The sequence below is a fragment of the Epinephelus moara genome, chromosome 3 (assembly GCF_006386435.1).
Source record: "Epinephelus moara isolate mb chromosome 3, YSFRI_EMoa_1.0, whole genome shotgun sequence".
In the NCBI taxonomy this organism is placed as follows: domain Eukaryota; kingdom Metazoa; phylum Chordata; class Actinopteri; order Perciformes; family Serranidae; genus Epinephelus; species Epinephelus moara.
In genome coordinates, this window is record NC_065508.1 from 10,553,235 (window position 1) to 10,575,805 (window position 22,571).

Sequence of the window (22,571 nt, forward strand, 5' to 3'; positions counted from 1 at the left end):
CCACAAATGCCGTTCAGTTCACATCCAAAATGGAGACGGTCCCTCAAAAGCAACTCCATAGATCGTTTGTACAAGCAGCTTATTATGATCCATGTTTACATTTGTTGTAGGTGGCATCCTCAAGTGGCCGCCCTAATTATGATGAGAGCAAAGGAGGAAGTTAGATTGGTTAGTATAAAGACCAATTAAGTCCATGTAGGGAGGAGGTTGGGGTGGATGGGTCAAACAAACACAGGACTTTGACCCATGGGACCGCTGTTCATGTGAAACCAAAGTCAACATTGGGTTATTTTGTGTTTAACTTTCTTTACATATGGTAAGATAACTTATGTACATAACTTACATTATGTACTAAACGTGGGCTCACTTATTTTAACCCAAACCATAATCTTTGCTTAAACCTAACCAAACTGTGACTGTTTCACAACATTACCATAACATACCAACTGTGACCATTAGGAGTGCTAATTTAGGAAACACGCCTGTGGGTCATATCAGACAGCAGGAACAAACAATGTATGGTTGAAGGACTTGTTGCCAATATGTTAGGGTAGCAGTATCTGTTGTATTCGTCAACAGATGCACAGATGGATACTATACAACAAGGGGGTGAGAGGTGAAACACGTTTTTGTCATTTGGTTGAACTGACCCCTTAACTGCATGTTGCAAGAGGTAAAATTTCTGCAATGCCATGTCTGCATAGCTTAATAGAAATTTTCTGTGTGTGTGTGTGTGTGTGTTCTCAGGGGTCCGTTCCCAATTGGAGACAGGGTGACCTTCTGTGGGAAGAAGTGTGTGTGTCAGCAGTGTTCACACACTCTGAAAAGCGACAAGCCCGTCAAGGTCCACGGGCCAAGCTGTAAGAAACAAACACACACAAATATATGCACACACGCATGCAGACTGCACCACACTTATACTGCACGTTTTGTAAAACATAATGTGACATTTGTCGGGGATAATACATGACAAGCTGTGCAGTTATCCAAAAATATTGCATAAAGTAAAGTGTTATTTGTGAAGCATCTGTGGCACCATAGCTACTGTCCTGCAATCAAAATGTCTTTATTGCTCATTTATTTTTAACACTATGTGTGACAATAATCTCATCTCTTAAAGGCCCACTTACTAAAGTAGCCTCAGGGTGCTTTCAGACCTAGAGTTGTCTTGCTTTGGTCCGAATCAGGGACTCATTTTGTTACAAAGTTGCATAATTGCCTAGAGTTGGTTCGTGTTCTCACGGCAGCATTTACAAGCGGACCAGATCAAATGCCTGCGCGTGAAAGCTGCTCTTGATTGGTCAGAATTTCCATGCGGGAAAAATCCAGGAAGTAAACAAAACGTTGAAGAAGAGTACACTTGCAAGATAAATGTGACACTTTCTAATGTCACAATGGAGGGACAACTACGCAGGTTGATTTTAGCGCTGCTCATCGTGGACTATATTGCTGTCATTGTTCATTTTAGTCAAACCATACAGTTTGAAAACGAGGCGCGGCTCCAACTAGAAAACAATGTTTTGATGCATTGGATGTGCTGAATGTGCATATTAAGGCAGTACAGGAGGAGGTGCACATTAATAATCCTCCAGGACTGTAACATACTCATGTTTAACCCAAACAATGTGTCATGTGACTGCAGTTGTTTCAGATCGAGGTCGGAACACGTTCTCACCACAAACAAACCGCACCAGAGTTTGTTTGTAACCGGACCAAGACCACCTCTTCAAGAAGGTCTCAGTCCGGTTGTTTTGGTGCACATTCGAGTGCAATCGCTGTGTTCATATCTGCCCAAATGAACCACACTTAGGGGGCAAATGAACTTGAGTTAGATTAAACCGAACCAAACAGGGCAGGTGTGAAAGCACCCTGAGAGTCCTCAACACTATCTGTTGGTCTTCATCAGCAAATTGATTTTGCTAAGATGTTTATTTTCCATTTCCAAAAAATGGAAGCAACAGCTGAGATAAATAGCCCTTGAACATTTAACCTTAAAGTCTGTTGTTGCTGTAAAATGATCTTAGTATCAATAAATCCCATAAAAAGACCAAAACCAACAATGTTTTAGTCTTTCAATACTTTCCTGGAGTAAATATTTGTTGGGGACTATTTCTAGCAGTGGAATAAAACACATTTAGGACTGTGTTTACAGCAGCAGGGCCGTGTATATAGGAGTCGCCCAAATAAACTAGTGTCCATGCTTATGGTGATGAGGGAACATGTAACCCAGTGCAACACTGAGGCTCATTGATCTGTTTTAAATAGTGTTTAGACACTAGCACAGAGGAGTAATAAAGCTTTGAATGGTTTGTTGTAGAAAAATATAGCAGCTTTATTCTTTGATATCAGCTGACAGAAATAAGATGAGCTGTGCAAATACCTAAAAATAATGCACACCTCCTGGCTATTTAGTAGCAAGGATCATCTGCGGCATGATTTTAGGTCGCCTACTGATACATAACTAAAATTACATACATCTTTGTGATTCACCCAGCACGTAAGCCTGTTTGCTCCCCTACAGGTGAAAAAACACTAGAAGAGTTCGACTGTCCACCTGCTGCAAAACATAGCCATATTCCCTGCAGCTACACACCCACACACATACACACACATACACACAGAAGGTGGCCTGCTGCTCCAGGTAGTCTTGTAGCCTGGTTCTGGTAGCTCCATCTGGCAAAGACAGTGTGACAATGATGACAGGAAAGAGGGATGAGGAGGAAGGAGGAGAGAAGTGAAGAGAGGTTGGTAGAGCAGGGAGAAAAGGACGGAGAGGAAGGATGATGAATGTTCAAAATGTTGAAGCTGCTCTTGTATTCTTTGTGTGTTTTCTCGTTGCTGTGTCTCCTCTGCTGTAGACTGCGCAGGCTGCGGCGAGGAGATCAAACAGGGTCAGTCTCTGCTCGCTCTGGAGAGACAGTGGCACGTCAGTTGCTTTAAATGCAGAACGTGCGGCTGTGCGCTCACTGGAGAGTACATCAGCAAGTAGGTGGCTTGATCCCCCATATGTGCTGCTTCTACTGTAGTTATGTTTGGGCTAATATCAAAGATTTTCTCAAGCGATCCACATCCTCTGTTGCTTGTGTGTGGGTTTTTATATCTGAAGCTAATGCACTGTCACCAATTTGCTTAAAGCAGGTGTTAAAATAGAAAGCTATTTGGAGCACTCTTATTGTGTCATAAGTCATGGAAAAGTAGGATTTGTTCACCAGCAGCTCTGTTATCAGTTCATTTTTATTTGCAAGACAACAGCCGACAATTATTAAGTCAGTCTTTTAATCAGCTAGATAACACCCACAGTATTCATTTAAATATTCATACTTGGAAGTCACAATGAGAAATACTTATTTTTGCTCCAGCTGATTCATGTACCTTGACTCAGGCATTCAAAAACAATGTGTTACAGGATAAATAATAGTGGAACAGGAAGCCAAATTCAAAGTGAGAACTTGCTGTTTTTGTGTCCCCGGCAGGGATGGGATTCCTTACTGCGAGACTGACTACCACACTCAGTTTGGGATCAGGTGTGACAGCTGTAACAGGTACATCAGCGGCAGAGTACTTGAGGTGAGTGCACCTTCCCGTGCGTGGATTTTTGTGTATGCCTCAGACAGATGGGAACAAGAGGGAGAGTGTGCATGTTTCTTGTCTTTGTGAAGGAAAGTGTGGGTTTGTGTGCACGTGTGTGTGTGTGACGCGCTATAAAAAGCTGCGAAAAAACGCAGCTGTCCCTCTTTAAATGACTGAAGTGTCGACTGATGACGAAGCAGCTTTGGAAAACTAACAAAGCAACACTCTCCCGTCTCCTCTACCCTATTCATTCCTTTCCTCTCTCTATTTCTTATCGCGGCCCTCCTCCTTCTTCATGCCTCATTCTTTTTCTCTGTTTCTTATCACCACTCTGTTCTCATTTCTACATTTGTGTCATCTGCTTTTGCTTGTCTCTGCCTTATTTTTTTCTGTTTCCTTTCCTTCTCCTTCTCCTTCTCCTTCAGGCTGGTGGGAAGCGCTACCACCCCAGCTGTGCCAGGTGTGCTCGCTGTCACATGATGTTCCTGGAAGGAGAGGAAATGTACCTCACAGGTGAGGAAGGAGAGGGAGGGGGAGGAGGGACAAGCCAGACAAATGGTACAATATATGTAAAACCAACAGACTTGATTTTTAGTTTAGTAAATAGTTGGCCAAAGAAAGGGGCTTCTGCACATGTGCAGCTAACAGGCATAAAAATAGACTTGTAGCGTCTATTGAATTAGCTGAACCCTGCAAGTATCCAGATGGCCTGAGTGTTTCTGCATCTGTTTGTGTGTGTGTGTGTGTGTGTGTGTGTGTGTGTGTGCGTGTGTGCATGTGTGTGAGACAAAGAGTTAGAGCGCAGTAGGATACGGTCACCTGATAGATGACTGCTTTCAACAAAGCACTGTAATATAGCTTATTGATCTCACATATACCACTCTTCACCACACTCAGTGGTAAAGGCACACACACACATGCACACACCTTCCCCCAGCCGGTGTTTCCTTGATACACACACAAAGGTTGGAGTCAATTACCTCTCAACCTTCGCCTCCGCTGTGTCCATTACTCTGCGCTGCCCCTGACAGAATTAATCTGAATGAAACCGACTTCGCCGGAGGTTGAAATTGAATCAGGGGCTTCTGCTTTACAAATTAGATAATGGTAATGAAGGTTAATAAGCTCAATCATGGATTCAAATGGGGTGATATGAGGACGCCGGCAAACGTTGGCTGTGGGACAAACTTGCATTTATATGCATTTTTGCTCAATATTTTTTTTAATTAACCCACCACATGTCCTACAAATTAATCCGATAAGCAGCTGTTTTGCATTAGCAATTATGTTCAGGAGGAAATTAACCGTAATGTTGGCCTTAGTGTTTATACAGAACTACGTGTAATTGGGTGGCAAAGTGATGCAGTGGTCAGCATTGTCGCCTCACAGCAAGTGGATTCCTGGTTCAAACCCAGAGTGGGGGGTTTAGAATCCCCGGTTTCTCCCAGGACATGCAGTTAAGGTTAATTGGTAACTCTGAATTGCCCGTAGGTGTGAATGTGTAGTGTAAATGGTTGTCTGTCTCTATGTGTCAGCCCTGTGATAGTCTGGTGATCAGTCCAGGGATATACCCTGCCTCTTGGCTAATGTCAGCTAGGATAGGCTCCAGCACCTCCGCAACCCCTTACAGTATCTGCTATGCAGCTATGTCGCACTATGTGCCCAAAACAAATTTCCCGCTTGGGACAATAAAGTTTATCTTATCTTATAAGTAGTTACAGAAAATGAATAAATGAACTACTACAGCGTCATTTTATTATTTATTCATGACTACACTTTTTTCTAGCCTTAACTTTAAAGGGATAGTTCACCCCAAAAATCAAAAATACATATTTTTCCTCTTACCTGTAGTGCTATTTATCTGTGTAGATTGTTTTGTGTGAGTTGCTGAGTGTTGGAGATATCGGCCATAGAAGTGGGCGTCTACTCATGGATGAGCGGCTCATTCTGGCGACACCGCAATATGTATACATTAATGGCGGCCTCTTCGACTGAGCTGTAATGTTAGCTAGCTCAGTGATGCTAAGTGAGCTAGCAGTAGATGCCTAGACATCTTCTGTGCCTTCTGTGATACGGTTGATGGGTGTAGTTCGCTCAAGAGAAAATAGTTCCTACATGAAACCACTCACAACAAGGTCTGTGGATTATCTTGAATAACCAGGTCACGATTTCCAAAAAGAACCACTGATGTTGAGATTTTCAAATGTATCTTTTAGGCTCTTTAAGAACCACAAGCTGAGTCCCATTTCATTCAATTATATTGGAGAGAAGGCAGACGTCTTTAGAGCTGATATCTCCAACACTTGGCAACTCACACCAAAAAAATGTAGACTGATAAATAGCATTAGAGGTAAGAAGAAAAATATAAATTTTTGATTTTGGGTTGAACTGTCCATTTAACCACACCAGCCACAGTTTAGTTTAAGTACTTGTACTTTATAATGTAGGAGTAAAAATGTTGGCTGTGAGCATTTAGCAGATAAATACAATATCAACACGTCTGATATGTTGAATAGAAATGAACAGTATTTCCTTGACAACATGATGTCAATGCAAATCAGCTGCAGACGAACATACTGTAGGAGTTATGGTTGTGCAAACAGGCTGCACTGGAAAATAAGAGCCCTGCAATTCTAAACTGCACAAATGTTTCTTTAAGATAACGGGGAAATGGAAACAGAAATTCAAATAGTACACACACACACACACACACACACACACACACACACACAGATGATTTGTCCGAACTGAGTTGACTCCAGATTAAATTAGGAGCTACTGTACCGTAACATGTGGCTGACGCTCAGTGTCCCAGAGTCGCCACACAAGTTGACACCTCCTGTTTCGCCTCATTGACATTCTGATGCTCACCTGCTCTCAGCCACCAGTAAAACTAAGCATTTGCATATTGTACCTGAAGTGTGTATATGTGCATCTTAATCTACGCCTGTAAATACATGCAAGCGTCATTTCCCAGGTATGCTGTGTATCTGCTTGTATAGATGTTTGCACATTTGTGTCTGCATACAAATGCAGGTGTGTGTGTGTTTGTATGTGTGTGTGCTGAGCTCTGGTGAGCTGCCCCAAGGTTACATCCACTCCTTTTGATGACTTCAGACATGTAGGAGGGCTGAGCAATCACCCTCGTGAGACACACTCAATTACGACACACACGCACACACAGGACATGCGAACACACATCCAATCAATCTCATGATGCGTGTCTGGAATAAGAAGTGGTGTTTGCATGTTGGTGTGTGTGTGTGTGTGTGTGTATGTGTGTGTGTGTTGGAAGTGGGGGGTGGAGAGGTATTTTATGAACTAATCATGAATGCGCGATCTTTTAAAGAGGATGGATGGATGGAAACCGTGTTTATTGTTCCCTCAGTTGTGTTCTCATTATTCAGCATTGTTCAAACATCTGAAAACCTTTGTGTGTCTGTGTTACTTAACCTCCAGTGTGAATAATGGTTACGCCTCCACTGTGTTCTCAAGGATGTTGGCCTAACATTGGCAGCAGGTCATGGTAGGTCTTGCCTGGGTGGTTTTAATGTTGATTCTCAAGCTCTGCACCTCCAGGTTTAGTACTGCACCTGAAAATGTGAGTCTTCATTGCTGTAAGCATTGATACATTTTTCACTAATTGATTGTAAAAATGTGAAACTAATATCTTAAAATCATTTTATTTTTATTAGCCCCAACAAGGTCACAGCTGGTATTGTTTTCACCTTGTGAGTCTCTGTGTGTGATGGCGAAATGTGGTCCTGGGGACACCGGTTGTAGCGGGAACTTCTATAGATGCAGTTTTTCTTCAACAGGTGTTATATGTCTGTCTAATGTAGAAAGATCTACCAATGTATTCTCATATGGTTTGTATGATATCCTGTGAATCTGCGCCCCACGAATGACGCCACGTCCTTAATGTACAGTTGCGTAGTTAGCGTAAAGTTACGGAGGTTAGGTTTAGGGATAGAAACATGGTGAAGACATAACTTTAAATGACTCAAAGTTCACACATTCGAACATATGACTCCAGTGAAAAGTCTCCGGGATAAAGTCCAGGTATTTGTGACCCATCCATCAGTCCAACCTGCCTCCTTACAAGAATCTGGACTGCTTCCTTGTTTATTGCCGTCAGTGCATTGGTCACACGATCACAGCCTTTCAAAATACGTGAGATATATACAAATTTGGGTGCATTGCTTTTCGTATGAAAACGTTAGAAAAATTTGTGAACAACCTGGATTTATAGCATCACAACAGTGTAAGCTGCAGTTTCGAAACTTTACAGGTATGTAGTTAAGATTAAAATAAAGGCTGATTTCGAAGATGAGTGTGGTCCAAGCAAGGGGACCAGAAAAAGGGGGATAGGAAGTAGGGAAGGGGCGGGTCGCTGTGTTGCAGCTGGAGTGATCCCTTTACAAGATGGACTCTGTTTCATTCTAAGCTTCGCATAGGGGTTCTGCATCACCTTCTCTGGGTTTTCAAATTAATGACCCACTTGTTTTACAATGTGTTTTACTTGTTACATAAAAATCAATAATTTCATGCAATATATTGATTTAAATCTGATATTATTGCTTTCACTAAGTGTCTATGATCAGAACTGCATCCATAGCAATGGTCTGTTATTCAGGAAGATTCCAATATTCAGCAAAGCTGTGATATAAAACACAGAAAACAAGCACATTTTCCCATTTTAGAAAATGTTACCAACAAATGTATTTTTACTTTTTACATGATTCAGATATTGTTGATTATCAGGTAATTTTCTTTCGGTCAGCTAGTAGATCAATCAGTTCAGTTTCAGGTTGAGTCAGGTAGAAACTGACTGTAGCTTAAGTGCATTTGTGCACCTTTACCTCTTTCTTACTCCCTCAGTAAAGACATCAGGCAACAGACATCAGGAAGAAAAAAGAAATCATAGTACATATCTGCCTGGTAACATTAGCCTGATGTGGATGCTGTTGCTCATGGCAGCATGATTCAGCAAAAAGCAAAACTCCTTAGTCATTTAAATATCTGCTGCCTTATAGCATTAGAATTTCAAATGACATAAGCACAAATGTCGATATATATTGCTTTCACTGGCTGCCTTCATCCCTTCTTTTGAATATCACCACTTCAGATAAAGAGGCCTGGTTTGTCCACTGATTAACCTCATTTTGCATAAAGGCAATAAAATAAGAGTCTGTCTAAACACAGCTGAGGCTGCTAAATGAAAAGGCAGAGAAGGACTCAGGAGTTTCATTTGAATCATTATTTTGTGACAAATTTCCAGCAGCTAATTTCCTCAGAACTGATGTGCAGCGCTGTTGTTTTGGATTGAATTCCTTTCCTCTGCACCATTTAGATTCTCCTCATCCAGGAGATAAAGGATCCCAAGTCCAAGGCCATACATCTGTTCGGCAGCAGGGTTGAGGAGCGTGGGTGGGACGGGGGTGCACTGAATCACCACGCATGGTTTCTGTCTACAGTATTGATTTTGTGTGTGGGTGTGTGTGAGAGTATGTGTGGTTGTTGCGTGCGTGTATATGTGTGTGTGTGTGTGCGGGTCAGATTTATGATGTTGATAGTAGTTGTTTATTAGAATCATGATCAGCTAACTGAGTCCATTCAGTTTCTGCGTTGCCCAGAGGACTGAGAAAGTGTGTGTGTGTGTGTGTGTGTGTGTGTGTGTGTGTGTGTGTGTGTGTGTGTGGGTATGTGTGTGTGTGTTCAGAGCGGATATATTAACTGTCATTATCACTATCAGCTCCACATGCATACAACATCCTGACATTAGTGGTTTATTGTTATGAATACGACCTCATAGCTTCATTCATTCCCTCTTTCCTCTCTGGCTCTATCGTAAAATTTCCTCCTCCCTGTTTCTTCTCTCCTCACTCAGGCCGCCTGCTTTATTCTTCTTGTGAAGGACTTTGTGTCTATCTCGTTATGGTTCAGTTCAGTTCAATTCAAAAAACGTTTTTTAAAGCACAGTGCTGTCAAAGCGGAGGCTTAGCATATGTGTGCACAGGGTATGCAATAACTGTGCATTTCTATTTTACAGAAGAAATAATGATGGCAATATACAGTAATGCTACTACTGTATGCTACTTCTCTTCCTGTCTCTTTCTCTCCTGCTCCATGTCTCTTTTACACAGTGATTCATGATTTGGGCTAAATTTCTCACTTGAGTCATTTATTGTCTTGTGCTTTGGACTAAATGCTAATTTCATCATGCTAACATGTTCCCAAGGACTATGCTAACATGCTGACACATAGCAGGCATGTTTACTATAATCACAGTCTTAGTGTGTTAGCATGCTAACATTTACTAATTAGCACTGAACAGAAAGCACAGCTGAGGCTGATGGGATTGACATTAGCTTTGCAGGTATTTGGTCGTAACAGTATTGACCAAAGTGTTTCAACCTGATGATGGCGCTAGATCAGGATTGTCACAGTGAAAACACTTCCCCTGCGGTGATGAAGGGTGGCTCAACAGTGTGATATGTGTTGTTACCACCATTTACCCCCTGTGACCCTGAGAAGGATAAGCGGTTACGAAAATGTTTTTTTTTTGTCCGTTGACACTTTGGTTGCATCTGGTTGCCATGCTACAGAATATTCGCACAAGTAGAAATATCGGCACAAGGTAGAGAACTTGCTCTGGATGAAGGGAAGGATGAAGCATGAAGGGAGAGAGTACAGACCCGCTGGTTCAGTAATCATTTCTGCTCCATTGTTCTGCAGCAGTGTGACAAGCCGGTCTTCGTTGTATTTGTCCCGACCCTCCTCCACTGTGATCTGGGTAAAAAGTGACAGTGACAAGCGCAGCATTTTATTCAAAGTTGAATATTTTTCAACGTTCAGAGCCCAGAAAAAAATGGCAAACATGCAGTAGGAAAGACACTCACCGCCTCATCACACTGCTGGCACTTTTGTAGTACAGTATAGTGTAAATACATTGCACTCCTGTGAAAAAAAACATGGACATAGCAGTAGTGACTTACCATCCCTTGCCATTGCCTTGTCAAAAGCATGGTATTGCAGTACTGCAGTGATGGCAACAGCCCTACACCAGAGGAAAAGTTAAGGATCGTCAAAGTTGTAACAACAATCCTGACGGGAATATGAATGCGTAAGACATTACAGTCAAAACCACAAAAAAACTCTTTGTGGCTGCAGAGAAAAAGTGCGAGGATCAACAGAGATGGTGGGATTCATCTTCTGGGGGCCATGAATGTCTGAAATAAGTTCCACTGCAATCCATGTAATGGTGCCTAAGTACTCTCTTTGTCTTCGTCTGTATCTTCCTCTGTTTATTTGTGTGGGGAGACAAGAAGACTTACATTGTCTGTCCTCAGACCAGACAAACTGCCTCCACAGTCATACGCCCTGCCTCCTGCGTGTGTGCTGTTGATTGATGTTGATGCACTTGAAAAAGGCTGATCTACTCTTCATAGGATCCCATAAAACTGTATGGCTGCTGCCCACACACAGTAAACAAAATAGACCGAGCTAAAATATTGTGTGTGTGTGTGTGTGTGTGTACTCGTATGTGTATGTGTGTGTGCAGGTTCAGAGGTTTGGCACCCCATGTGTAAAGAAGCAGCTCGGCTGGAGAGAAAACTGAGGGTGAGCGATACTCAAAATACCCAGGACCCTCTGCCATTGCTCTCTATTTCTGTTCCTGTCTTCTCTGAGTCTCTCTCTGTCTGAAATGTCTCAGTCTTGGTTTACAAGCTACATTGTTCTTTGCATTATAAGAAACTTAAACAAGGCTGCCCTCCAGATAAATGTAATATTGTTTTTTTTTATCTTGCTTTTATCTAAGATATCATGCTTAGGACCCCTTTTTATATATTTTACAGGACTACGTGCAATTTATGTCACGGAGGAATTTTATAACTAGTCTTATTCGTATCCAAAGAGCCTTTCTGTGTTTTCAAAAAGCACTTTGGCCGCGTCCTGCTGGGGCCAAGAGATACACTACCATGAAAATGCAAATAACAGAATATGGGTTCATCACATTAGGACAGAGGAGGAAGCTGTTTCTGCTTTCCTCCTTATCTCTTTACGTTCTTTGTATATAAAGATTATGCAAAATGTAAAAATGAACATAATAAAAACTGCATTATTTTTCTTTTTTTTTGCACTGCTCAGCTTATTTAAGTTAAGATAATGAACATTATTTGAATGATTGGTCATCATATCTCTTTGTTATTGTTAACATTGTACTGAGAGTGACATTATTCTCCTTAGGGGCACTGGATGGGAACAGTCGTAAGCATTACTAAGTTATACTGGTATTTATAGCAGTTTCAGGGATATACTCAAATAAATAAGGCTACAAAAAGGTCTTTAGGCAACTTTAGGGTCCGCTATTTAGTTTAAGAAATTCAGTCACACACAACACTAATTTTTGTGTAGATAAATTGAGCTTTTTTTATAGTGAGCAATCTTAAATCAAGTTGAACCAACAAGTAGTTATAGTGTCAAGAAGTGATAGACATTTTTCTTGTTGTACTTGTTGTTTCCTAGTAAAACAGATTAACCTTAGATGTATAAAGAGAACTGGATAAAGCGTTGGAGGTGGGGCCCAGTTCATTCCACTAACTTAAATGGGCATAAAAAGATTTAACCTTGTGGCTTTTCTAGACTTTCATAAGATAATCGGACCCAATGGATCAAATTCTGATAGTGAAACAAGTCAAATTTAAACACACTGATTTCAAAAAGTCTTTGAAAACTCTTTTTGGACCCCATGGCGTCACTTGACAGACCCAGACATTTTAATTCCACAGTTTGGCCACTATGTCAAATTGGCTTTAAAGTCCAGCGCCTTTCCTGGGGTCTTAGGTTGAACATTTACTCAACACATATATGTAAAGGTTCGGAAATGGCTCCATAATTTAGGAACTTAAATTCACAGAACTTCTGACTTCATGAATCAAAGCTAAATATTGTAAGTTATTAGGCCCCAGTCACTTTTATTAAAGCCAGAGACTGGTTCGGTTCGTTGTCTCAATCAAAGTTTTTACTTTTCACTAAGTCATCTCAACTTGTCATCCCTGTTTATGCTAAACTATACACATTATGTTAGCATTAAGTTGGAGCACCCAGCAGCTTAGTGGGTACTGTGGGTAGGCCCACAAATTGCCCACAAAAAAAAAAAAAATTTAACAAAAGTGTTATTATTATTATTATTACTTCTTTAAAATCTACTTAGATGGATGTTGTATTTGAGCTAACTTTACTTTGACCTCAGGCTTGCTGTGTCTCTCTTACATCTGTCCCACCAGCTGAGACGGACCTCTGAGACGGCGTCCATTTCTCCTCCAGGCTCCTCTCCTCTCCTCGGCTCCCCTCACCGGCTCATCTGTGTGAGTGCCGCCGTTGCCATAGTTTCGCCAACAATTTTGTGGTTACGCCCTCAGCTGTCACTGTCACAGCCTTCAATCAAAATATAACTGACAGCGACAGAAGCACAAAGAGTCCCTCAAAGCTCTGTCTGTCGACCCTATCTGTGTCTGAGCAGCCTTTCTGGTCTGTTTGTCTGTCTGTTTGTCTCGCCACCCGTCTGTCCCTGGGGGAGTCCTTAAAACACCTTAAAACCTTTAGAACCTTTTTGATTTTGTCTGGCTTTTCTCATTGGAGATTGGTCTTAAACCGTTTTTGGTCTTAAACTGTTTTTGTTTTCTTATCTTAGTTTTCCGTCTATCTGTACGTCTCTGTTTGTCCACCAACTGTCTGTCTATGTTTTTCATCACACCTTTTTGTATGTCTCTGTTCATCAGTTTTGCTTCCTGCTTGTGTATGTGTGTGTCTTTCCATCTGAATTTCTATTTACATCCAAAGTTCTATTTATGACTCAATTTCCATTTCCTCTCCGTCTCTCTGTCTACCCGTCTCTTCCTCTCTACCAGTCTAAAGCTGACGGTGATTTGGACTATAAGCAGCTGGCGGCTCTGCCCCGGGTCAAAGCCATATACGACATCCAGAGGCCTGACATCATCCCTTATCAGGCCGACCATGCACACACACACCTCTCAGATGACACTCTGGAGCGATACAGCTGTGGACAGGTACACAAACACACACACACACTCATACACACATAAAAACACAATCAATAATGAAAGTTACAGCTTTAGCCGCAAACGTCAGATAAAAGGAAATTGACCATAACTCTCATTTATGATAACTTTATATGACGAAATGACTTTTTTTTTTCCTCCTTCTCGTCCAGTCACTGGGCTCCTTATCACCATACTCTCATGTGAGTACTTCACCCAACACTTTTCACTCCAGAGGTATATTTTACTCGGAAGTAGTAGCTGTACTTCACATGTTGTGTGTTAGGGTTTGCAAGGAGCAGGGAGCACTCTCAGTATGATCCATGTCAGTGAAAGTCTTCATGAAGGACTTAGAGATTAATAACATCTACTAATATATGCAGAGTGATCATTTAATAATTGGAAGTAAACATTTCACGTAGACTGTGATGATGATACAGAAGTTTATTGTGTTATGAGCCAAACGTGACAGAGCCACATGAATTAGTTCAGTCAGACAACTCACATTTTAAAATGTTTATTTCAACAGTAAAACCTAGTTAGAGTCTAGACTCCGGCCTTATCGCTCCCTGCAGATATGTTCATGTGAGATATTGGGGAGTGATGATTAAATATTTCCTCCCTTAGCCGGACTTCTGCACACTGAAGTATATAAAGTAAACATTTTGGAAAGCACAGGAGTGGCATCAGTACCCAGCAGATAACCTGAGGTGAGGTATTGGTATCAGGAGAGACAGAGCTGGATCAGTGCATCCCTTATTTTCTGCAAGTTTCAAATCTCTGCAGGCTGATTCTCATAGAAATGAACTGCTAATAATGGCTGACTGGAAGATAGGACACAAATCTGAAAAATGATAGTCGTTTAAGGGAACAGACACCTTTCCATTTTGGTGCAGATGTTTTTTTTTTTAAATGAGATATAATGTCTTGTAACTTAAAAAGTGTGTTTTTTTGTACCAGGACAGGGTAGCTTTTTTTTCCAATTTCATTCAAGGTTTTATTTGTTCTAAAGGCTCAGTAAATGGCATACATATATTATTTTCTGTGCATACATGAATACAAGGCACATATTTTTATAATATGAATGTGGGCCCCAGTACATTAAAAAAATAACAAATAAGTCTGGAGGGAAAGAGAAGAAAACAAACTGTCAAACAATAACATGTCACAAATATGTCCTCGTACAGGACTCTGCAGGGTCCCATAGTCACAGAGCAAGATCATGATTATGTAGGCTTATGTTCTGTATTGATATGCATCCATAACGGGTCCCATGGGGATACTCCTTTCTCCTGATCGCCATTTGTTCTACTGAGCATACATTCATAAGATGCTATATCCACCATTGCATTAACCCATTCTTTCAATTCCGGGGCCTTGGTTGTCTTCCAGTATCTTAGGATAACTCGACAGACAGTTATTAGACCCACAATAATAACAGAAAATTCACACTTGGATAGGTTTTAAAGGGATTTATGAACCAAACCAACAATTTAAATTTTCTAATACTCTAATCCAGAGTGGTCCAAACTACATTCCCATATACAGTGCAGGAAAGTTCCTATTTCAGTTTTACATTTCCAGCAGCTCTTGTTGTCTAAAGAGGCAACAGATAGGATTAGTTTTTTTAGCTTGGCGCCACCTAGCGTCAGCGGTGTTGCTCGCGCTGTCGCAACGACCAAATTGACCGTGGGTATCAGAGATAATCAATAAAATGTAGGCTGTAAAGCCACCAGTATACCTCTATGTATATGTAGAAAGAGAAGGTGTGTGGACACATACTAAATACATGAGTAAAGAGACCGAGCAACAGTTATCAGATTTATCTGAAGAAAAAACAAATAGTAATGCAAATAATTATAGCAGAATGCACAGTACCAGTACAAACAACTCACAGTAAATTATACCAATATGCACAGTATCAGTACAATCAACAGTAGACACGTAAGGCATAATGTATAGTGAGCCGGTGGGGGTAATCACTGTCCGAGGGCTGCCGTAGAATGGCAACGAGGATGTCAGCCGACCAACACTCACTACCCGCTCCCTGGTTGCGGCGATTTGCGATGCTGGCCAGCTAGGAATTAACTAGCAGCCAGTACAGTACAGTCCTCTCTCGTCTAGCTATCATTTAGCTAGATCCATTAGAAAGACAGCTAGCTGGACATCAGTTCTGAAGCCTCTTTGGTCACAGAGCTCCCTCCATCTCTTGAACGCCTGACTGAGGTTTACTCTTGTTTTTCCTCTTCTTTTATCACTCTCCTTTTTGCTCTTCTTTGCCTCCTCAGACAGAGGAGCTCGTTTTCTTTCGCTAGGCCATTTTTCACTTGTCTCCAAACTTTGTCCGTCTGCCATTGTGCTCCTGACTCAACTATCTCATGCCCAACTCCTCATAAGGACCGGCTCCAGTCCCTGATTGGCTGACCGACCAGTTTCGCAATATATGACGCGTTTCCTGCCGTAAAGCAGATTTTTTTCTGCGAAATTTCGCCCCTGATGGCAGAAGCTTATTACAAAGACTGCAAATCCACTAAGTAACCTATGTAAACGCTGATAGTCTGATTTTACTGTGGCCACTACCCTGTGCAACCCATATTATTTTCATAATGATATATTTAGGAAAAGATGCTATCTGTTGCCTATTTAACACCTTAATTCTGTAGAGTTGTAATGGTGTACAGTGTTTCTAGTCGTTAAACTAAGCTAAGCTCACCAGCTGCCAGCTCCAGTATCATATTTAGTGTACAGTTATGCAGGAGGTGAATTGTTAGTTTTTCGGCTGGTCTTTTTTCCTCTCTTTATGTGGCCCTGCAACAGGTAAAAACATACACTGTGTAAAATAAAACAACAACTACACTCCGTTTAGAAATGATTAAAGTAGCACCTCATTGTACCAGAGGTAATGTGATTCAGCAGAGAGACCTTGTGGGTGTTTTTACATTTCACATTAAAATAAATCAATCAAATCAATGCATCCAGTATTTAAAACATTCCAGTTAATGAGTTCAGTACCAGTTAATACAGCCTGTAAGCTTCCAAACTCTGCATCTGGACCTGCAGGATGGAGAGGGGTGGCAGGCTAACAAAGTTTTGGTCATTTTGCTAACAAAGGGAATGGTGTCCTCCTTCAGATATGTGTGTTATCAATCTTCTCACTGAGGTTAAACTGTTCCTTTAAAGTATGGTCTGCTTTGTAGTTAAAGGGCTATGTCACCCAAGGGAAACAGTGTGCTGTCTGCAATCTTTCCTCACAACCGGTCACACATCACTGACCAAATATCCTGTCCGTGTGTGTGCGTGTGTGTGCATGTGTACACTAAGGGAACTTCTTGCAGCACATGCACAGTGTAGAATACTAAACTGCTCTCAACATGATTAAAATTGTGTTTTGAAAAGAGCCTTGTGTCGTCCAGTTTACTGCATTTAGTAAATGAAAGCACATTACTCTAAGACAGCCTCTTTCTCTCTCTGTCTCCTTCCCTGTCTCTCTCCAGGATCTCTTGGACAGTGTGGAGCTTAGAACGAGGCGTTCCTCCAGCTCTGCCTTCACTGACTCTCCGGCACACAGTCGCCACGGAGGCTCCCCACTGCATTATTATCTCCCCGGTAATGTGCTCACTCAAGCGAAGACGCCCACCACATTCACACACACATATGCATGCAGAAAATATGAGGTCCCTACCTTGAGAGCTGTAGCAGCTCTTTGAGTGGGTGCGACGAGTGATCATGTCCTGTTTGGAGCCCCAGGATTCCCTGCAGCACCCCTGACACACACACACATGCACACACCCTCACATGCATGTAATTCATTAGGTTATTAGTGTATCTGTCTGTCTGTTTGGGGACGCGGGCCATTCTGTTGCTCATGCTTTGGTTTCTCTCACTGTGATTGGCTGCGCTGGCTGCAGGCAGTGAGAGTGGCAGGAGTTCACCCTATTACAGTCAGCCAGAGCCCAGGTGTGCTACACCCACCACCACCACCACCTTCCAAGCCCCCAAGCATTTCCATGTGCCAGGTAGGCTGTTATTCGCAACGCTGACCCCTGACCTGTGTACTAACCCAAGTTTATCCATGCCACATCAACGTGACCGACCCTCCGAACATTAACACATCTTTAGAGTCCAGACTCTATCGAACCATGAATCATAAAACGTATTTAAATCCTAGCCAAGACCCTGACCCACATCCTGACCCCAGATCCACACGAGCTGCTCTCCTAACACACACACAACCTCATTCCCAGTGAGCATTTAACCTGTCCATGGTTATATGACATTTTTATTAGCGTTATTATAAAAGTTAGTTGTTGACAGAAATGATTTTTGACAATTGATTCACTGTCATTTTTTAAGCAAACATGACAAAAGAAAAACAAATCGAAGACTTTAGACTGTGGGAAACTGTGGCTGGTATTTTCCCCTTTTTGCATTATATTTATTGAGATATAATCCATAATGAAAATGATTGTGATATGATTTTAGATGCTGAAAAGTCTCCCACACCACCTTAAGGCCAAAAGACACCGAAACAGCTGCCCCCAGTATTTTCTATGTACAACCCCAGCACACTCGTGGATGTGCTGCCCCAGGACACTTCACACCACTGTCATTTTTCCAACCTCCCTACCCCTGAAAAACACATTTCTTTCCCCACTCGCTTCCTGCTTTGGCATCCCAGCTCCCGTGGCAGCTTGACTCCTCACCTCTTGCTGTTGCTGTTTCTCGTGTGTGTCAAAGAATGGATGAGGAGGGACTAGTTGTTGAGTTCAAGAACACAACAATCCTGTCATTCTTGAGACAATGACGAGAAAAGATCTTGCCTGGCGAGCCACAGCTCTAAAATTAAGCTCAAGTAGTGGGTATACACACATGATTTTATGCTAATGCAAAAGTGGGAAAAGTACAGATCTATTAGTGAAAGTGGTGTGTGGCTCTCTGTTGATGCCCCGCTGCACAACGCTTCGTATTGGTTCTAAGGGTGGCCCTTGATGTGCATCATATGATGCGCTGGTGCTGCGGCATCCATGTGTTTTAGCTTAAGGAGAATAAAATGAATTATCCATCCATAAAAATGTAACATATCCTTATTTAATTGTACTCCAGCAGGGAGTCTGTATCTGATTTATCTTACTGATCTGGAGCTCTTGTATAACATATGGGCACTTTAATCCAACAACTAATACCAGTTCATTTTATTTAAACACTCTATCATCCCTCCATTTTATCAAGTTAATGCCTCTCCTCCCTGAATGCTTCACTCTGTCTTTGTTCCCTTCACTTTAAAAGGCCTTTACTTTTCACTGCAAGCTGTGCGTTTGGTTTCCCTCCATCATTCCCTCCTCCTGTCCTCAGCCCATCTCTCACTGCATGTTTCCTCTCTCCGTGTTTTTTTTTTTTTCGAGGCTGTTATTCCTTGCCAGCCTCTGCGACAGCACTCCCTTTTCAACACGGAGCAAAATGTATTTGGTGGATGCTTTTATCCAAAGTGCCTCACAGTATCACGAATGCATACAAATTTAGCATGGATGGTCCATTGGGAGTTGAACCTCTAACTTTGGAAGGTTTAGTGGCATGCCCTGTGCAGAATTTGGAAGTCATGAATGTTTGTTTTTTTTTGCTTTATTTGTTGATTTATTGCAGCTCATGACACAAACTATTTTTAATTTACTGTAATGTATTGGTGTGGTGCTTCTCCAGCACTCAGCGCTGAGTGATTATACAGTAAGCTCCACCAAATGAGAGCTACAAGGGGCCACATGCTCCTACCTTTTTTAAGTTTGTCCCCCTTCTCCCCTTCATCTTTTCCTCTGCCTCTCCATCCAGCCTGTAACTGCTCTCCTCCCTCTCCTTTATTCCTGTGCCATCTGCTGCTCTTTCCAGTAATACGCCTCTGAATCTGTATTAATCAGCCTCTCTGCACGTCAGTCAGGTCGTCTGGATGCATGGCACTGTCTCCGCCACAGCAGTTTATTACCCGTGATGTCAGCTTTACGGTTAAGGAGACTGTAAATGTATACAACTAGATTGGTGGGACGGGAAGAATAAGGAATTCCAGACTCCTCTCCTCTCCCTCTTCCCTTTACTTCCCGCACTCATTCTCCTGTTGTCTCTGTTCTCAGCTTCTGAGGAAACCAACATCTACAGGAAACCCCCCATCTATAAAAGACAAGGTTAGTCGATTCCTCACAATGTTGTGCTTTTTATAGCTTTTGTCAGGCTGTCTACTCGTCATCCAGTCGGTTGTCAATGTATTCTCAGTATGAAACATGCTTCTTTTTGTCTGATTTAATGAATCAGTTTGAGCAAAGATCTGTCTCATATCTGGTGCATCTGATGACATTCAGTCCTCCTCTACAGCTTCTCTCAAAGGAACGTAGTCAGAGGAAGTGAAAGCATTTCAGCAAACTTTCCCTTTTGTGCGTGTGCGTATGTGTCCCTTTGTATCATTCTGGTATAATTCTGTGACCACACTCTAAATTCTTAAGTTTTTGTGGGTCCATGAAAGCAGCGCAGGTGGAGCTCTTCATGAGTTTATTTTTCCTCAGCAGCAGTTTGTACAGTTTTAGTCGCGGGGTTGATAATTGATCAGTCAATCCGATCAGAGCTGATCAGATCAGGTAAGATCAATGGACGAGAGGTGCAGCTCCTTCAGAGGCGGGTGAACGCAAACTTTAAGACCCAGCGCAATGAAGATTCACTTTAACTGTCGTTCTGCTGCTCCATCTGTGCCCAGAATATGCTCTGCACCTTGAGAGTGTGATGCAGTGAATAACTGAACAGCATATATATAATTCAGCAGCACACTTAATGCACGGTCCAGCTCCAAAAATACAAAATCAATATGTAGCACAAGATGCTGATATTGTGTCAGGCTACCACAAATAAATGGATGTGTGGGAAATCTTGAGATATGTCAAAAAGCACAGGACTTTCCTCTAGGAGAGAGGTGTTCAGAACCATGTGAACTTTGGGTCCTTTTAAGGTAACTCATCTATTTCTAAAGAAGAGGAAATGCCATAGACTTGTGCGAATAATGTTAGCATTTTATATTTGTTTGGAAAATGTGGTTAGAAGAAGTTGTATTTTGTAAGTGAACCTTGTGCCAAAATTTGTAATGTTACCTTTGTTAAATATTGCTCTTGTGACTGGCTTCATATGAGTAGAGAGAAGTCTGCTAGCCGCAAGGCTAATTTATACAGTGTAAAATGCCTTAGGCTGTATTTGTCTGTGAATGCTGCGAGTTATAGTGAAGCTGATTTGTGTACTCTCTATTAAGCCATGTTTAAAGTGTGTTATGGGTGTGTTTTATATCAGCTAAATGTAACAGTACTTCACAGAAACCTCCGCCGCTGACTACTGTTTTGGAGGTGTAACTGCAGAGCAACACAGACACATCACTGTACAAGTATAAATGTTCACAACGGTTTAGGCCACGTGCATAGCATAGGCTACGGCGTAGGGTCTGCCATTCAAGTATAGATCCCCCTTTAGTCTGCACAGAGTTTGTAAGAGTGACTGACTAAGTAACGGATATGAAAAAGAATTTTCACTTGCCTCCATGCTGCTTTTACTATTTACCAATCTGTTTGCTGGTGCATCTGTGACGCCAAAAAAAAAAAAGACACAACACAACACAACACAACATACCAGTAAAAAAGAAAAAAGAAAAATAATTGAAAGGCTTACTTGTCTAGTACACAGCTTTGAGGTAGACAGGTATGCCTTGTTTAAAAAAAAAACCTGCACATGTGCTCATTTTAGTGCTAAAAAAGAGCAGGGATCAGGCTGTTACTCTTGGTAGCTGTAGCCACATCAGAGGTAAGATTACAGATTCAATCACTAGTTCAAGAGGCAAGGTAAAACTGAGAGAAGCAGTGCCAAATACTCTGAGAGTGTAGGTGATCCATCAGAGCTCAGATGGCAGGTCCGACAGACTTACAGTTCCTCAGAAACACCTCTAGATGATTTACGCTGAGCTACAAAGTGCTGACAAACCTCTCTCTCTTCAGTCTGAGCGGGCACTCTGTGATCTGGGCTCCGTCGGTGAATTTGAATTTACAGCACAAATCATTTATAGAGCAGTTTTCATATTAAGCCAAATCACCAGAACCAGGCGTATATATAAATATGCTGTATATTTAGTACCATAATGTATGTCAAAGTCAAGCCTCGCTGCAGCTCAGACACAAACTTTTTGGAGAGGCGTTTGGGTAAATTACCAGACAGAACAACTGAGAAAGATAGAGAGCGTTTGAGTGAAGCAGATGTATTTTAATGTTTTTCTTTTGGTGACTTTTAATGCATCTTTAATATGTGTTTTAAATGTGAAAATGTTGTCGTGATCAGGGTGTAGGAGGTTTCCTTGGCCCAAAACATGTCTGCATAACATCTGTTCTGCATGTCGAACATGAAACACTGATGATGAATTTGTCCTAGTTAAATAAAGACTTGAATTAATGACAAAATCATAAATCCCTTTTGAATAAAACACAAACAGTGGACAGATTGCTTTTTAGTGTCCAGTGTAATTTTGGACTGTCCAAAGACTAAAAGTCACATTCATTCATCCACAGCATCAGTCAAAATATGACCTTTGTTATATGTCACCCACTCTTTTCACTGTCGGACAAAGACCACAGAACCCCTTTGACAATTTTCTTCAACATATTGCATCCTTTCATCCTCAAAAGAAAAAAAAAAAAAGTTGATAATTTGCTTGCTCACTGGAAGTTGTGCATCATATCCCATTACATTTTCTCTGACCTCCTTTCCGTTCTCTGTTCCCTTGCTTTTGATGCCTTCTCCTCCTCCCTTCCTACCCCCTGCTGTGTCCTCCCCTCTTTGTAAGTAAATGCACTACTTTGTCCGTCTTGTTTCTCCCGCGCACACACAAAAAGGCACAATTGCCATTTTGGTTGAAGCAGAACATGTTTTAGC

At 41.6% G+C, this 22,571-nt stretch overlaps 1 protein-coding gene across 2 annotated transcripts in view; it reads left to right on the forward strand.

Moving 5' to 3' along the window:
• Positions 1–22,571, forward strand: part of LOC126387707 (actin-binding LIM protein 3-like) — a 60,210-nt gene that overhangs the window by 24,751 nt on the left and 12,888 nt on the right. The window contains exons 4-14 of one of the 2 annotated variants that reach the window (XM_050040327.1): positions 748–860; positions 2,859–2,985; positions 3,474–3,567; positions 3,996–4,083; positions 11,135–11,193; positions 12,861–12,941; positions 13,485–13,643; positions 13,808–13,837; positions 17,129–17,240; positions 17,543–17,650; positions 19,754–19,804. In XM_050040327.1, coding sequence (XP_049896284.1) covers positions 748–860; positions 2,859–2,985; positions 3,474–3,567; positions 3,996–4,083; positions 11,135–11,193; positions 12,861–12,941; positions 13,485–13,643; positions 13,808–13,837; positions 17,129–17,240; positions 17,543–17,650; positions 19,754–19,804 — 1,022 coding nt within the window. The remainder of the gene's footprint in view (positions 1–747; positions 861–2,858; positions 2,986–3,473; positions 3,568–3,995; positions 4,084–11,134; positions 11,194–12,860; positions 12,942–13,484; positions 13,644–13,807; positions 13,838–17,128; positions 17,241–17,542; positions 17,651–19,753; positions 19,805–22,571) is intronic. The other variant, XM_050040326.1, reaches the window with a different exon arrangement.